The sequence below is a fragment of the Eurypyga helias genome, unplaced genomic scaffold (assembly GCF_000690775.1).
Source record: "Eurypyga helias isolate BGI_N326 unplaced genomic scaffold, ASM69077v1 scaffold11355, whole genome shotgun sequence".
NCBI lineage: Eukaryota > Metazoa > Chordata > Aves > Eurypygiformes > Eurypygidae > Eurypyga > Eurypyga helias.
The window spans coordinates 14,936-33,636 of NW_010253386.1; the positions used below are offsets into that span (position 1 = coordinate 14,936).

Sequence of the window (18,701 nt, forward strand, 5' to 3'; positions counted from 1 at the left end):
TCTTTCAACAGTTAATCTGATCCCAAAGGGCGGGAGGGAAACCCAAACTCATTATGTTGCCATAAAGTGTGTGTATGTAATTGCCCTGACTGTCAATACATTATTTAGCCGCTATTTGCTTATTAAAATGTGCCAGGAATAACAAGGCGCTAGAATTTTGATTTGCCTGGCAGGATCAGCGCGGGCTGACTGAGCACAGGTTCCCTTCCCCGACTCCATTCACAACGTGACAACCCTTCATGTGTTTGAAACAGGTTTGCTTTTTCAAGCTTTAACACGCCTTTTCTCTTTGCTTCCTAACAAATACGATACACCCAGCCCTGTACCGGTTAGGGGCATGACCTGAGGGACCACTGAAGGTACTAGACAGCTCTTACCTGCTCTGATTCAGACACACACCTGAAGCTTGAGAATCACTCGTCGTGTTTTTCACCAGCTTATCCAACGCTCTTCGCAAAATAAATGAGGAAGTCAGTAGACAGCTCTACCCTACGCGCAGCCCTGGTGATGACGAAGAGACCAAACAGCACAAAATCTCGCTAACTACACACAGGGAAAATACGGCAAATTGAAAGCGTTAACGTTGCCCAGCTAAAACCCACCCAAACCAGCCAAAGCCACGGCAGGGTTGCTCTGCACTCTGCTCTTCGCTCTGAATGTGTTGGCACAGCCCTGAGCCAGCTCCTGGGCTGCGGCGCGAGCTGAAGAGGAGCTGGCGGCGTACGGACCTCGGCAGCAGCCGTGGCCGCGGGCGTGCGGCTGCTCGTCACGTGGGGTAGGCAGAGGGTGACTGGGCCGATGCGGTTTCCAGTGAAGCGCACGTCATCGCCAGCCTAGATCCCTTTTTTTAGAGTGCAGTCGGTGCCACATCTTTTATTAAGATGGAAATTCCTTTGGGACAACGGCTAGCATTTAAGGAAACACTCAAATCACTTACTTTAGGAACCCAAAAGGGAATGCATTCCTTAATTGAATGATACTTACTAATAAGGCCCCAATTCATTCAAGACATTTAGATGTTACCAAAATATCCGCTCTCCCAAGAAACAGCTTCAACTCCGCAGAGACATGTCTAAGGAAGAGTATTTAACATTAAAAGTAGGAAAAGGAAAGCTACCTGCTCCCTGGGCCAACTCTCCCCGCCAACCGGCACAACGCTTGATGCACGCTGACCAGGTAGAACGCTGACGATTTTTTATTACCTTTCCAGGCTGCCTACCTTTCGCTAACAACACAAGGACGGAAACAAATGCACCCACATGGTTTTACTACAGACCAAGCACAGCGCAGACAATTATGGGATGTCAGTTATCGCCTCTACAGCAAACCAGAGAGATACAGCAATTAAAAGGGGGAACTGTATGTGTTTAAAAGCCAAATTTTCAGGCGATCTCACTGCAAATTATTGTATTTTGTTTGAGGTTGGGATTTAATAACGCCAATTAGGAGTTTTACAAGCTAGTAAAACTGAAAATCCTTCAGCTAAAATAAGCTTCATTGCCCAGAGCAAAGCGTTTTCAATGTACAGGCTTCCTTATTAGGGAACATCTCCAATTTCAGAACAATGGAAAACAGCATGCTTACAAAAGTTGAAGAGCATCTTCTGAGTCAAAGAGGACCTGACGTCCCTGCGGCTGAATCCCACAGCAAAGCTCTCCGGTTTGCTCACTAGAATTGCCCCGTGCTTGATCAGGGGGTCTCTGAGATGTGACGCATCAGGCTTGCCACTGGCTGCAGGAGCCCTAACCGAACCCTACGTCCTGGCGCCTGAGAGGTGAGCTCTGCAGTTCAGTCAGGCCATGCGCAGAAATTTAGCTTGTAGCTAAGGCGGTAACTGTTCACAAAAAAAAAAAAAAGGAGAGAGATTAATTTTGGGCCTATTAAGCCACCAGCTTAACCCCTGTGCCTCTTCACCACTTCAAAGGATGAAGAAACCAGCTGAAGATCTTTCCCCGCAACCATCAACCCCTTACCAGTGCCACCCTAAAAATAACTGTCCCATAGTTAAACAGGTGCTTCTGAAAAAGCTTACTTATTCTAAAACGGTAATGAACTACACCTCCCATTAGTTTAACGGACTCACAGTGCTGAGAGTGGTTGCAGGTGACAAATGCATGGGCAAGAGAGAAATAAACAGGACAAAAAAGTTTCTCCAGGAAAGCGAAGTACAGTTCTGTGACATCCAAGCTCTATAGCAGTACAGATCTCCAGCAGGAACGGTCTATCAGGGTGTTTATTTTGGGGTGGAGGAGAGCTGGAGCACGTGATTGCAGGGAGGATTGCACCCTTGGCTAGTTCTAACATGCTGCAAACAGGGGGTGGGGGGGGACACAACATGATTCTGTTCATATATATTTTTACAAAAACCTAAAGCTTTGTTTGAAATCAGGCATTTGGAACTATTCAGGAAGAAGTTCTTCCCGGAGAGGGTGGTGAGGCACTGGCACAGGTTGCCCAGAGAAGCTGTGGATGCCCCATCCCTGGAAGTGCTCAAGGCCAGGCTGGATGAGGCTTGGAGCAACCTGGTCTAGTGGAAGGTGTCCCTGCCCATGGCAGGGGGGCTGGAACTAGATGGTCTTTAAGGTCCCCTCCAACCCAAACCATCCTGTGATTCTATGAATCTCTGATTTTCGAGGTCTAGAACATCTACAGTTACCTGCAGCTATTTCTAACTCACATCACCTGCTACACTTGGCACACTTTCTTTGGTAAGGATCATTTTTCATCTTGGGCAGTAACAGCACAGATTCATTTTCTCAATGGATAATAGTCCAATCAGGACAAATAAAAATGTCATTCCCTTGACTATATCTAGTTCCACTTTTAACACATTTCTACTCGTTCATTTTGGATTTAATGAATTTTAACAGCAGCCACCCAGACATTTAAGTAATCAGCCTACCCTGTGCACAGAGATGAAATGTCTTCAATGTGGTACTACTACCACACCTCCACCAAAACTGACAAGAACCCTCTCTCCATATGCGATGAGCTGTGGGTCTCCAGCAGCCTCCACGTACGTGTTTCCCAACCAGGATGTGGTAACTGCCCAGCGACAGCCTGGCCTCCCACTGCCAAAGTTGGTGCTTGCTCCCCCTGAGGCAACATCACCGCCCCAAATCAAGCAGCATTTTGTGATACACACACTGAACAGAATCCTTTCTTAAACAGTGTGTGGAGACCAGCTTTTCTTCAGCCTCCAAACTAGTATCCCCAACACACAAATATTGTGACATTTAGGACAAGAGGAAATGGCCTGTCAGGCATTGGAAGAGGCTGCCCAGTGAGGTGGTAGAGTCACCATCCCCAGAGGGATTTAAGAGCCCTGTGGATGTGGTGCTTAGGGGCATGGCTTAGTGGTGGCATCAGAGGGTTAGGTTAAAAGGTCTTCTCCAACCTAAAAGATGCTATGGAAAAGAAAAAAAACAAGGCATGAAATGTTTAATTTTTTATTTTAAATGAATAAAATAAATCTCAATACATAGCTTGGAAATATTTAAAGTCATCAGAAAAAGAAACTAGATTTAAAAGCATGTACAAAAGTGGCAGGATGAAAACAGTGTGAGCGAACAGAATTTAGTGTTTCAGGTGTGAATAACAGCGACAGCAATTTTAAGATATTCCCCTATTGCCTTTGCAGTAACAAAGTAGTAACATGGTATTTCACTGAGCCCAGTGAAAACTGTGGAAATTGCAAGTTTTAACTGAGCAGCTTTGCCATTGTAATGGTGGGCCTGGAATACTGCTTTTATCTGCATTTACGGAAGTGTCTATGAGGGGGGAGAGGAAGACTTGTACTATTGGCCAGCGGTGTATTAGTTGGTGCATAGCAGCTCTGTAGTGTCTTATAAAAAAAAAAAAGGCACTTTTACAACCTGTTCTTGGTTCTCAAATGGAGAATTCTAGCTTCTATAAACTATGAGTCCCAGGAAATACAGATGTCTACTAACCTAAAACTAATTTTTTTCTGGTTTTAAAATAGTAGTCCTAACAAAACTATTCAAGACCTTTCATTTCTATTGAAGTGCAAGATACTGCATACATAATTCCACACCTGTAAACCACACAGTACACATGCCATGCACCTATCCATACCAGCTCATGAGAAACTGCAAAAGAAGTACAAATACATTGTGCGTGTCTTGTTCCGACTACAAAGACACTGTGCAAGCAAAATATACCTCTATTGCATGTTGTAGAATTAAATTTACTATTAACTTCTCCACCTGATCATTACAAAAAACCCCAACAACCCCTCCAATATTAAATCCTGACCTTCAGCGCCATCCTTGTCAGAGAACTCCCAGCTCTTGTTTCTTTCATGGAGCAGAGTTCTCTCGTAAGCTTGGGTTTCGCACTAGCCTGCCCCCCTCCTCCTGTCCTCAAGTGTGATTTCCTGCAATAATTTAGTTTTTTAAAGAAGAGAATTTACTTAGCTAAGAGACTTACAAAGAAGAGTTACATAAATATTGAGCACATTTAGAAACAGCTAATTGCTTCCTACCATACTCAAAAGCTAGGAAGTAAAAAGAAAGTTTTAAAATTCTTGAAATGAAATAAAAATACTGCATAACACAATCCTGTATAACATTACATACTCTCTCAAGTTTAAAGCATAAGTGACCCAGAGAACTTCCCACATTCTCACTTAAGTTTTTTTTTGTACAGTTCATGCGGGGTTTTGCACGTATTTTCTTCCTATTTCCCTTCCAGCGTTTAAAGCTTTCCGATAGGTTTGTAGCAGGCATCAGGCTGCCACATGCGAAGGTCAACAAGAACTTGGTTGAGCTTTTGCATCCAAAGGTTGCGCTCTTCTTTAGTATCAGCAGAGAGCCAGTTCCTGAAAAACAGAGGACTCAACGGATTAGATAAGTCTTTCTCCAACTCTACTTAGTTACCGTGAAAAATGTCAAACTGATCATCCCCAAAAGCCTGAATAATAGGAAAAACAAAATCAAATATTCCACAACCCTGCTACCAAGCTACCCAGCATTTCCACTTCTGAGAACAAAGAACTCAAATTTTCCAGAAGACTGAAGTGGGACAGCAAGGCAAATCAGGACTAAAAGTTATCAGAACAGCTCCAATGTCACCCCAAAGTCTTAGCGTTTAAGTGAGCTCTGCACAGGCAAGTCCAAGTTGTAACGCTCCTGTGCTACTAAGACTACCCCGTGAGGCAAAACACCCCTCCCACAGGGAGCCCACAACCTCCCACAGCCGTCGGCGTTTTATCCACTCACTTCGTAACGCAGAGCGTGTCTCTGCACTGACTGACAAGAGTCTCTCTGTCATCTTCCCTCTGAGGACGGACGGTTATTAGCTCAAACGTGTGGGGACGGGCACAGAACTCCCTGTTGGCAGGTTCAATCTGATGATTAGCGCAGTTAGCCAAGTTTATCCGGCCCAAAGGATGCTGAAAGCGAAGGCAGTTCATCAGTCAAGGACACAGCAGTTGAGTAATTCTGAACATCATACGCTTTGACGATGTTGGCCACGTTCAGTGGCTGGCCCCCCAGCCCAAATCAATTACTGCATACAAGAAGGGGGATTACACGTTTTGTGTGCAAGAGCCATAGCTGAAGCAAGATAATACAGACAATGGAACATGCCCTGCGCAGCCACGTACGATAGAGCCAACAAATCCATCCCTTACCAAAGGATTAGGCTCTAGAAGGACATATTCACCCCTTTCCTTTTTTTTTTTTCCTTAAAAAAGGCTTTTTAACTCTCAAATTCAGAAGAATTTCATAATGAAATCTAAACTGATAGAGTGAAGCCTGTCAGAGCCTACAGCAAACGAGTGCTTTAGGGATGCTTGCATCATTCCTGTCAAAACCTATAAGCATATGGATCCATCTTCAAACATGCAACTGAGGCACTGAAGTGCCGAGTCCAGCTGCTTTAGCTCCCTCTGTAGTCCATGGCTAGACCCATTCTAAGGGCATTCCAAATTTTGAGGCTGTGATCTCTTCCCGCTGACTTACAGACAGACGCTCAGCTGCATGCCTAAAGTTTGTGAGAGACCTTGGCTCTGATTCTTCACACCTCAGAGTACCTCATCAGGGAAACACCACAGGCTGCTCTTGGCTTGGAGGAGAGCTTGCTATTTACTGGGCATGTTCACTATACTGTTCCATAGGTAGTTAAAATAGCCTAAGTTACAGGAAAAAGGGTAGTTCCATTTCAAGAACATTAAGAAACCGGTTGCATGTTGGTGATACACATATACAGCCACAGGAAGTTTCTTTAAAAAAATAAACCCACAGTTTAAAGCAATCATTGCCCAATCCTGGCATAACCATGCAGAGATAGATGTAGTACAGGTATGGGAAAGCATTTAATAAGGACAGAGTTTAACACTGCTGTAGGTGACAGTATATCAAGAGCATGTAGCTGATCCTTCTTCAGAATGAGCAAAACAAGTCTAGAAGATTCTCAAGACAAGAATCTGGTAAACAAACCAAAGCTTCTTTCTTGCAGATAAAAGCAGAATAGGAACCTTTTTCTCACTTAATTTTTTTGCCTATCTTCTATTAGAGTAGGCAGAGATTTTTCCCCTCTCTCCTGGCAGGGAAAGAAAGTGCATTGATAAATTTTGGCAATGTCAACTATCAGCATATGGTCTTCCTCTGTTAGCAGGGAAGAAGCTAAACTCAGGCATCTGGATTGGCATAGAAGACCCAAAAGGACCAGAGTTTGCCACAGAGTTTGGGGAAGAAAGTGTTCTGCCAACAAACAAGCAAGTGTTTTATGGTAAATTGATTAAGTGAGTCAGAAAGAGCCTCTTGAAGGCAGACTCCAAAAGGACCTGCAAATATGTCACTACACACGCAAGAACAGGCTAAGACAAGAAGGTTCACCTTGGTGACAGATGAACCTCTGGTTTGTCTCATTAGCCAGACAATAACTTGGTTTCCGTGAGAACCATTTAAAAAGCACCAGCTTCAGCAATAATATGGAGCTGCAAGAAAATAATGACTTGCACTAAGATAGTCCATAAGTACAGCTATGCTTTTGCAATAGAGAAGAATGGCCTGGTAATCGTTTACCATATTAGGTGTTGAAGTCGTTCTTTTGTCTAAAACTTAAGGCAACTAGATACAGTCTGCTCAAGCTGTGCAAGTCTGATCAGTTCCAATCAGTCATTTGACAAGCACAATGGAAGGCCTTAAGACTAAAGAGGAAATTAAATATGGATCTTTTTCCCCTTCCCACATTCATTTTTCCCTTTTCCCACCAGAAAAAAGTGGTTGGTTTCTAAGTCTGCCCCTGATTTAGGTCAGATTTATAAAGACAAGTCCCCTCTATTCCCAAAGATGACTTTAGGAGCTTGTAACTCATGCTTTGAATATACTCCCCTGCCTTAAGGCTGTCATTCGAAATAAACAGCTAGTGGTGTAGGGTACTACAGAACAGCATTACCTTTCTTTTTTCATCATCTGGGTACGTCCAGTACGATATGCAGTTTCCAGAAAGCACGCACCAGCGCCTATGCCATGCTCCAAACCCACTCACGTCTTCAAACATAGTCTGAAAAAAAAAATATACATTTAAAAATGGGGTAATGTTACACCTTGAGCTTGGTCTGTACTCAACTATTTTATTTTCTGCTTACAGAATGGTTCTGTAAGTACAACCCTTCGTAGCAGTAAAGAGAAGGAAAAAACGTATACTGGGAGAGACATCTAATAGAGCAGTGTAATTTTTTTTTCCAGAGAGCACAGAAAATGCACTTACTCTATCAGTCTCAAGTCTGCAGCCTTTTGCTCAAAATGCACCTATCACTGCTATTTCAAATGACCAGATTTTTATGTTGACAGTGGTCAGCATTCCCATCACTTTAAGATAAGAGGGTTACTTAGAGCAGATACAGGATGAATGGTTCACAAACCAGGCATCAGTATAACATCATTTATTATGATTAGATATCCAAGTGATCTTTGACTTACAATTCAGGGTTAAAAAAAAAAAGTTCGGCTCTTCTGCAGGACACACTCTGGAGTCCAGTCAGTTTAAAGGAAATTAGAAATTGATTTTTAAGTGTTTGTGTTTGCAGTTCTTTTATGGGAAGCAAGATTATGCCAATTTCAAGCCCCATTTACTTAGTACTGAAATGGGAAGTCTGGGATCTGCCTTCTATCCCTGATCCCACTTGAATTGGTACAGAATTTTTTCCCATTAATTTTCAGGTTGTGTTTTCCACTCTTCAGAAATCAGAATGTAATTTTTAATGGTGATGGGAGCTTGCAAACCTTTACTCTGAAAACATTTAATAAGTATGTACACCATTTGTCAGGTTTTACATATTGCACAGAAGTAAACAAGCAATTTCTTTAATTAGTGCACAAAAACATGGGATAGCAAATATCATTAGGCATGTGAAAAGTTTGCATCTAATTAAGTCTGTTCAGCTAAGAAATGAGAAAGGAGACAAAGAAGTGCTTGAAGAGAATCTAAAGAAGTTCTGATTTCTGGAGACACCAAACTAACAGCAAACAATGTCTGCTGAGCCTTTTCCCAGCATATTCACTGCCACCTGCTGGATGTAATATCAACGGCTCCCTTTATTCGAGCCAAATGTCAGCTACGTTTTTTAAGTTTTAGAGAGAACCACTCAAGATGTTTCCCAAAAAACTACTGTTGCTTCCTCGTAAGTCAGAATTTGAGAACAGTGGGGAATAAATATCTTTTGCTAGGGAGAATTTGGTTTTACTAGGCCAAAAAATAAAAAAATCCCAAGATGTCCTGTAGAAGTTTCTGGCACAGAAATTAGAATCTCATCTCGCATGACAGATTATAGCAAGAGAAGGGTAACTGAAGTTCAGAATAACAAACAAACAGTGCTTAGAAGATGGATATACAGCTCCTAAAAGGTAGCTTTATTTTAGGTGTATTTAGAAGATAAAACAAGGAAGTTTTGACATCTGGTTCAGGATGAGGTGTGAGGGGGAAATCAAGCAGGTTTTAAGCTTCACAATCACTACAAATAGTATGCGAAGTTAGAAAAAGTGACTACATTTAGTAGGACCTGTAACTTCGAAGGAAGGAATTTTAAGTGAATACCTTACCAAGAACCCTTTCTCCTCCACAGAAGAGTCCACTTGGCATTTTAACTTTAGATATATATGACCTTCCAAAGGAGACAAAAAAGGAACCTGCAAAAAAGTGAAACAATTAGTCATTTAATTTTGACACCTCTCCGCTCTATCAGTTCAAGCAAGACACCTGCACCAGGTTGTTAGCACAGTCTTGTTCTTAGGATTTTCAGCCAGAAAGAAGCGGTCAGTCTCAAGCAAGACAGTAATAAATCACTTTGTTTCAAGTTAATTTAGAAGCTTTTCAAGACTTATTTGCTTATTAGTTTGCTCAGGACATATGCTTCTATCTAGAAAAACAGGCACACCACTCATGGTTAAGAATGAAGGCACCAGTCCACATCCTGCAAGCTTCTGCCTCAGTTTGACATTAAACCAATTGGAAAATATCAAAGTGGGCTTAAATAGTATTGGTACTTGGATGCCATAAGCATTTTTGGCAGATACTGATGTAGTAGTGCCTACTCAGATAAATATTTGTATTAAAAAACAACCTAGAAGAGAAAAAAGGAAGTGAAAGCAGTTGTTCTCGGCTGGCACTCAAGGTGTTGAAGATCTGTGTTAAGTCATTTCTAACAACAGGGGTTCCAAGAGCTATCTTCTGCTTAATGAAAGCAGCTTAACTCCTGTACCGGAGGTTGGATAAAGGGTTGGTCAATATGCAAGAGTGTTGAAGAGGAGCACACAACAAGGAATGGCTTTAGACCTCCCCCAGTACCTCCACACACAGCATCCCACTACACTGAGTGCTCCCACCACTACTGTTAAGACATGGCATCCCTTCTTTTTTTCCCCCCACAGGGAAGCTGACACAAATTGATAATTTCAACAAGGAAATTATGATCTGCACAGCATTCTACAGACAATATTTTGTTGCTGATCTCAATAAGCAATACTGTAAGAATCTTGGGGGGGAGGGGGGGAAATCAGAAAGAAGCATTTTCCAGGGAATAGGCATGAAATAGCTTTTGAAGCCACAAAATCAACGTCAATCAAACAATTAGATTTTGGTAGTAGTTAAGATGAGCAAGAGCAACCCACAGTAGTTGAAAGTGTACATCTATGAGCCTCAGTGAACCCTAAAGAATACCGCAATAGATGTTATGGTGAGAAGTTGATCACCTTGGAATTGTTGGCATACTGCACCCTCCTCCCAGACACAATAAACATATAAAAATTATTTGATCACCTGTGTTGGATCTACTCAACTAAGCATGCATGCCTCACACGTACTTATCCCTGCAGTATAGCACAGCAAAGTTCTGAGCACCAGGCAGGACCGTGCATGACCATTTGAGAAGCAAAAACAGTAAAATGTTTGCACATAATAGAAATAAGTTGCATCAGTGCTGTATTTTTATCAAAAGAGAACTATAACCCTACATGCTACACCATGAACATTGGCTTATGTCCTCCCCAGACACAGTAAAATCCATTTCTGAATGAGGGCCTCAAGGAAGTTTGGCCAATTCTCCACTTAAAGTTTGTGGGGGTTTGCATTCCTTCCTAATATATGCCAGGGCAGAATAATCTACTCTGTGGACTGAGTTTATCAGTGAAGATCTGTGTGACAGTAAAGCAAAAAGGCTGTATAACAAACTGACCACGTCAGGCATGCGGATTCTATGCCACCATTACTCATTACCAAAGCGGGTTTCAAAACACCCGCCAGTACACTTCAGGAGAATACAGTTTATTGTAGTGAACAGTGTGTCCCTTTCAAAGGTGTGTGGGGCGGAGGTGGTGGAAGGCAAGCCATTTGCTGAACATCCAGAGAGATGAAGGAAATAAACACTGAGGCCCATGACTAGGCTAGCTTGCATTCTGGTGAGGTCATTCAGATATCGAACATAAGAAATGGGCTTACTGTCGTAGACGATTATCTGTGAAGATACTCAAGATAAATCTTGAGAATCTGAAAAAAAATGGTTTCTTAGGAGACTGTTGATTACAAATAACAGATGATAGGTACTAAAATTATCACCTGCTTATCTTGATGTATGTTTTCTCTCAAAATTATCTAAAACGCTTTCTTCTGAGGGATGCAAATTAAATATTGATAAACCTATTTTCAGATATTAAGACCAATTCTTTCTTTTGGGCATACCAATTTACGTAATTTCTAAAGCCAAAAACGTTACCACCAAGCAAAATATTTGTACACAAGTGCAGTTAAAATAAGAACCTCATTTTGATGTGTTTAGGACTTTCAAAACTTTGGTTTTTAAGCAAAAATTGATCATAAAGAACTAAAGGTCTGAAGAAACCAGAGATTTAGTTCCTGGATAACTGCAATTTTCTTCAGTGGCAACAAGTTAACTTAAACCAACATTTAGGCCACCAGTCATTCTTCCCTCAACCTGTATCAGCAGAGCAGCTGATTTTATGTTCTGTGCAGTTCATCAAGAAGTTGGTTCCACTTTCCTGACTAGCAATCTTCAAGAGACATATCAATGTGTTTGAAGTGAGCAAAACCCGCTGCTAGCAATCTAGGGAGACAAAAGACACATGCTAGTTAAGGAAAAATCCTAAGTGGCCTAAATAACTGAGTTCTAGCAGCATGTTTATTATTGTAAGAGACAGGGAGTAGAATTCTGCGAGACTTAAAGGCTCCTAACATCTCAGGGTCAGTTAGTAAATTTCTAAGCATTTCTTAGAAGAATTAAAATGCGTACAGCAGAAAAAGGACAGACAAGTGAGCAACATGCACTAGGAAGCATTATCCTGTTTTATGTTGTAAACTAAAGGATCATAGCAACCTTGTCCTGGAACATATAGCCCAACAGTTCTTTTTCCTCCCCTTCAAAATTCATCTAGGGAAAAAAGAAACATGCTCAGTGCGATTAGTAAAAAGTTAAGGGTTTTTTTAAAAATGGAGACAGTTGTGCATTTTGGCCCTTTCTGTCCTGAATTTTAACAGTACATATGAAAAGGAGGAATGCAACTCAAAACCCCACCATGGCAGCAGTTTGTTTCACATTAGAAATGTATGAAACGAAATGTATGAAACAAGTTTAAAAGCAGCTGTTTGGTACAGCCACAGGCCAAATCAAAAATCAAAGCTTTACAGAGGCTTTTTGTTAAATTATTGGACAAAAAGGGGAATTCCTATTCATAACTGTTCAAGTTTGCACCTGAAAGGATTTAACCAAGTGATGGTTTTCCTGGAATTCTATTTGAACCTCGTGTTTGTGCTACAGCTTACCAGTTCAGTCCAGTGTCCTGTCCTAACCAGTAAAATAAAATAGTTCGAACCCAGATTACTGAATATAACGTAAAAGGTGATTCCCAAAACAAGGCATTTCCAGAAACCAAGCCATAGCACAATAAGGTTTCTATACATTGTTCTGGTTAAGAGGATCATTTATGCTGAACGAACCAAAGCTGCTACTTCTGACGTTCGCACAGGCAGTAACAGCGACGTGATTCAGCTGTTAAGTTCTGCAAACTGTTTCTAGCAACAGAGTCTGCTTCTATCCACAAAAAGTAAAACTTCTAAAAAGCAAGCTGGGCTCATTGCAGTATTTTGGTTTTAATCTTGTGTGCAAACACAAGCAATTCTTGTGATCTCATTTCTTATCAGAAGCTGTAATTGCAATATTACTGTCAGCACAATAAGACTTAATTAGCCAAGAATAAAAATTTATTCCTACACTGCTGTTTGGATAGATAAAGCTGTAATTTAGTTCTAACCATAACTGTAGTAACTTTTGAATTCATCTAAATTAGTTCAGGATAGCTGCTGGTATCAACACATATTAAAATAGGTTTTAGGTATAAGATATTACAAGGTTAGAGATTACAGTGAATGTGAGAATGATTTTTAGCTTCTGATGGTAAGAACCAATAAACAATCTGCTTAAACAAGGAACTAATGATATAAAAACTCAATAACTCTCAAAAAATATTAAGACAGTTTGCTTCTACAAATTTAATTGAAATCTGAAGGGAAACTCATACTCCTAACTATATTCCAACAGTGATTTTTAAGTCAATTAAACACAGAAAACATCACATACTTCATTATCATTGAAAGACACTAAATGTCTCAGCCTTGCAGTTATCACTACACAAGAGCAACAAACAAGAGCAACAAACAACATGAAGAACACACACAGAGATGCCAACCACACATATCAATTTTTGTCAGTAAAACCAAAGCGGTAACCAAGTGCCTTCATTATCTTTGCATAACCATACTTTGCACTGAGCTACACCAGATGTTCTCTCTCTTCTGTAACAACATCTTTCTGTTGCATCTCAGACTTACATTTCAGTCATGAAGTTAAACAAGTAACAACTACACATAAATTACATGTTTATATATAAATAACATGTATAAACCTGTGTTTCTTTTCTAGGATGGTGATTTTGTCTGAAAACAGTAAAACCAGGCCCATATTTGTTTTTTCTAGTAGCATGCAATTACCTTTGGATTAGTAACCAGTAATTTCAATTACCTTGTCCAGTGCAAATTTGGCATTTCCTACAGAAGACAGCGATAGCTTGTGGGATCCAACAAGGATGAAGTTAGTAGTGCGTACAGCATTAGGGCCACCTGGACTGGCCATGGCTGTGGAGAAAAAAGTTAAAAATCAAGTCATAACATAGCACAATTAGGACTCTGCAAGGCTTAAGAAGGTTTTATTAGTACACCTATATGCGTGCCCTACTCAGCACTCCAGTAGGAGCACTCTTTACAGAGCAGCCCAGCAGCACATTCAGGCAGGATTTCTGTGCACACTATTCCTCATCAGTAGATCTTTTCTTTCAGAAAGAAGCTTTGAAATGAAGACAAAGCATTTTGAGACTTCTCGGGGGGGACAGAGAGCACGCTAGGGCCCACTACAAAGCCCACAGGCCCTGCAGTAGGAACTTGACTTTCAAATCTCTTAACCTCTTCAAATGACACGCTTCAGTCTTCCGCAACACGCATGCCCATCTTCCTCTTTGCGCTTATATTAATAGAAACAAGCGCTGTAGCTCAGGCACAAGCAATCTGACTAGTTGCAGCATCATGGTAGACATTCCACAGTCAGTTCGTGAGGTCCTTATTGCTGCAGTTTCTACTGAAGGTAGCTCAAGTATCACGTACTGTAGTCAGGCAAGTGTACAGCACATGATTATGTAGTTGGAAATGCTCGGATGCTGTTCTCCCCCAAGAGGCAGATATATATATGCGCACGTTAAAAGCACAGTACACAAAAGAAAAATATGAACAGATTCTGAAACACTGCTTAAGTTTGCTCTGTATCACATCAGACTCTAGTTTAAAATCTTAAAATTCCTTTGAGTTCACCATTTCATGAAAAGAATGTAACACACAGGCATCTGATAGACACTAATTTTGATTTTGTGAAGACAACACCTCCCGTTAACCAGAATGGTAACTCAGATATAAACACAGGGCCAGTGTCTGATCTGGCAAACTGACATCATTCTGTGTTCATTATTCCCCATTTGTCATCTGTTACACATTATGTATTGGTATGCAGCTTTAGACAGCAAGTGTACTTATTCATTATGGCATAAGATGTTTAGATTTCACTTACCTGGAGTAAGAAGGGTGCTTTTCTAGAAAGAGAGAAAGAGAGAAGTAAGATCTTAGTGGAAAAGTAATTTCTGACAATTTCTACAGAAGACTAAGCTAGGTTAGGAAAAAAAAAATCAAATCTGAAGTACTTAGAAAACAGACACCAATAACTCGAAAAGAACGTCTAAAAATGAGTGGTAACTACATTATTTCCAGCATTACACGGTTAGAGCTGTTATCTATTTCTTAAGCTGACAGCTAAAGAGTTTGGCAAAAGCTGGACAGTTTAGAGACTTTAAAGTAAGGGACAAAAAGCCTACTATGGGCATGAGAATACGGCCTTTGGAAGTGGTCATAACCAGACCTTGTTACAATACTACATTCATACTCACAGAGGTAATAGATGTTAATAATCTCTTTGGAGTAATAACCTACAAAAGAAGATAAGAAGATAAATGTATTTGCTACTGAATTTGTCCGTCACATTAGTGTGAAAATTAGACAGTGAAACTACTGAAGGCAGAGCTAAATAAATTTTGAATGCATACTAGTTATTGTAATAAGTCAGCCTTGTTTTTTTCACTGAATGTAATATATCAGTGGAAGAAATGCTACATATCAAAAGAACTCCTTACTGTAGCAAACAAAGTATGCATTGGCATGGGATGGACAGTATGTATTTGAAATAATCTCAGTAGATCTTTTTCCTTCATGAAACAGGGCTTCAAAGTTACATTTGCTTATTAAAGATAATCGTTAACAATACAGGTACAGAGTTGTTCAATGTCCTACTGTTATACATTATCTGCATTTTCAGGTGAAAATCTCCAAGTGAGACTGTATATTAAACAGGGACTGGAATTATGTACTCATCTATTCTTGGATCTTGAACACAAGTGTAAGCTGCTTGTCAAAAAGGAGATACAGGATGCCATCAGCAAGCCTGTAATCCCGCATCATCAACTTACCAGCAGCCCCACAAACACATGCCGTTTTAAGTAAAGATCCCTCTAAACTACAGCATGGGAAAGAAACAAACCCTGGACTTCAAACTGGTTTTACTGGGGGATGGGTGGAAGCATGCTTTCCCTGTGCAAAATGGAAGTAAACATTAAAGAAAGTTCCTATCTCAGTTTCCAGAGACAAGATTTAAATACTCATCCCAACTACTTTGAAAAGACACTAAAATTTTAGTTTTATTAAGTGACAGGTATCTTGAAAAGAAGGAAATCAGACCTAAAGTAATTAACATACTATGTGTCCAACTATTGGAATGACAAGAATTTAAAATAAAAGACACACCATACCACAAAACCACCCACAAAAAAAACCAACCACACAACCCTCCAGACAAACACTGATTTGTTTGGGGTAACAAAGCCTTCATAAAGCAAACCCTTGAAATGTGCACCCTATCCAAGTTGAAATGTTAATGTCCAGAGAGTTACTAAAACATTTGCTTTAAAAAAATAAGCACCTAGTGCTTTTACCTAACACTGGGAAGAAAGAAAAGCGTTGCAGTTGGTCAATAGGACCTTTAAGACAAATCAAACTGCAGGGTAGTGTATATTGACTGGTGCAGCTTAAAGCTAAGCGGAGAATAAGGGCACTAATCACTATGCGAGGCACCACACCTAATAAAAAGGGTTTGCAAAGAATAGGATTTTGCAGAACTAGTGAAAACATCATCTCCTTCCCCTCCCATATATTTCAGACTCAACTAAGTGCTGCAGGTCCAATCTACTAATAGCTGCAGGCCTCCATAACCCATCTGTCATGGCAGATGTTCCAAGAAAGAACGAGAAGAGTAAAAGCAAGCAACAGATTGTCTAAGACTATTAGTCGGTTCTCCCTGAACACTGCAGTCTTCCTAGTGTACCTTCTGTTGTATTTCAACATACTGATTGTCAGGTTTCATTTACCTTAGACTTATTTGCCTTTTTCCTTTTATCAGTGCTTGTAACTTCTTTTCTCTGCACCTGTAAGGCAGGATAATATTAAGAAGGTAAAAAACATCATTCTCCCTTACACATCCTCTTGACAGGAAGTGATACCTACCAAACTGTAAACTTCTACATTTATTTCAAAGTCACTTGAAACATCATTCCTAAAAGGGAGAAAAAAAATAAGTTAAACACAGACTGAAGCAAAAAGGAATTCTGTGGTTTGTGGGGTTTGTTGATTTTTTTTTTTTAAATACACTCTTTACCTTGTTATCCCCTTGCACTCCTTAAAACTGCCCGGGGAACAGCTAGGTTCTAGGCAAGAGAAGCTTAGCCATAGTGCTGACTAGTAGCTAATCCCTTATTAGCAAGTCGTAGTTTGCTTCTGCAGGCCAACAGGGCTGTTTGAGATCCTTTCACCTCTGCAATAGTACCCGTCAGGGCAAGCAGCGATGCTCTTCAAGACGTGAGAGTATTAATATTTCAAGACACTTTCTAGAACTCAAAGAGTGCAAGGTGAGGGAAGCCAAGGGGCAGATAGAGTGCATCTACTCAGATTGCACCCTTCGGTCCACTGCTGGCACACATTTATAGAAACAGACACTGGGTTTTTTTGGTAAATACCTTTAAGTGAAAATTCCAGTTGGGTTGGACTTTAAAAAGGGAGTTCTCCTATTTGTTTTGGAAGACTTTTGCTAACAAAAAGCCATTTGAACTTACAACACCTTCCTAGCTAGCATATGAGAGTTAAAGCTTAATTTAAGAGTACTGTACTTTCCAGATACCAAAACTAAATAGCTATATAAAATGTTAGTTGCTGCAAGAGAGAAAAAACACATCTCCTCAGGCAGAGCAATCCATCTGTTGCTGCAGGTGTTCCACAAGAGAACAAAAGTAGAAGCAGCAAGATAAATTAGCCGATAGATGGTAGAATAAGTCTAGGTTGCTCTTTTGAGAGAAGTGCATTTCAGCTATTTCTTGAGGCAGCAAATACCCACACCACGAGATTTCACTACATTTGTGTGCAGAATATGACACCCTTATATGAAGATTCAAAAAATTTTTATGCATGCTCCAGAGTTGAAACTGGTGCCAAAACAGTTTCTTTATACTTACATAGTAAAGGTCGTAGTAAAAGCAAGAGCATCTCCATTCAGGCAGCTGGCAGTACTTGCTAATGGAGTTGCAACCATGTTTTCTGCTCCAGATCTCAGTATTATTACATAGTAGTAGTTTGCTGCTTCTGTAATTACATATCAGATACATTTGTTAGCCAGTGTTACAATTATTTAAAAATGTCAAGTATCACATTGCCATTAAACACATCTGTTTCACCCCACTTAAGCAAATCTTGACTGAAACCAAGTGTTTACAAACTTACTCTTAAAACCAGGGTTTTTTTTCCTACTGTGTCTGCTAGTAAGACTGTCTCCACAAGATTCACAGCTACTGCATTACTGCCCGGGGCATATCAGGCCAGACTATACTACCCAGTGTGTGAGAGGGGAGAGGATGAACTTCTAGTCAGATTCAGCAGTTAATCTTAGTTCCTTATACTCTGTAATTCTGTAGGCCTGCCAGCTTTACCATACATCAGCTCTTGCTACTGCCCATCTCACGCTTCTTTCAGTCCTATGAAGGAACAGGTTAATCAGGCAGCTCATTTCCTTAACTCTTCACATAAGTAAAAAAAAAAACACACCACACCCCAAGGACGACCACAAGAGCACCCCTCAATAGTGTCAGGATAGGATTTGGAGTTTGTGCAGCAGATTGCTGCACAGTAAAGGAAGAGCATTGCATAATATCCTACCACATTAAAACAAAAAAAACCAAGATATTAAACACCCCTAAAAAATCTGAGCTCTCTGTTGTATAGGACAAGTCACAGCTTTCAGAACAACTGTTGAAGATTCCAGTAAGCACCGAGTTTTACTCTCTATATTTGATGTTCTCTTCAGAGATGAAATGATTAATAGAGTTCTGGTGCACAGCACAACGTATAGCAAATGTTGCACTTCTGGAATAAAGTTTTGACAATAAATAGTTCATGGTTGTTTGTTTAGCCAATTTGGTTTTGAGAATTACTGGTAGAAACTAAAGTTACATTTTCAGAACCATTAGAAAGGC

The 18,701-nt window shown here is 40.4% G+C and overlaps 1 protein-coding gene across 1 annotated transcript in view; it reads right to left on the reverse strand.

Moving 5' to 3' along the window:
* Positions 1-4,666: 4,666 nt before the first annotated feature.
* Positions 4,667-18,701, reverse strand: part of ANLN (anillin, actin binding protein) — a gene marked incomplete at its 5' end in the record, with an annotated part of 21,950 nt that continues 7,915 nt past the window's right edge. The window contains 10 exons of the mRNA XM_010152653.1: positions 4,667-4,840; positions 5,241-5,413; positions 7,423-7,530; positions 9,069-9,155; positions 13,556-13,668; positions 14,648-14,669; positions 15,021-15,059; positions 16,551-16,607; positions 16,687-16,735; positions 17,688-17,814. Coding sequence (XP_010150955.1) covers positions 4,717-4,840; positions 5,241-5,413; positions 7,423-7,530; positions 9,069-9,155; positions 13,556-13,668; positions 14,648-14,669; positions 15,021-15,059; positions 16,551-16,607; positions 16,687-16,735; positions 17,688-17,814 — 899 coding nt within the window. The remainder of the gene's footprint in view (positions 4,841-5,240; positions 5,414-7,422; positions 7,531-9,068; positions 9,156-13,555; positions 13,669-14,647; positions 14,670-15,020; positions 15,060-16,550; positions 16,608-16,686; positions 16,736-17,687; positions 17,815-18,701) is intronic.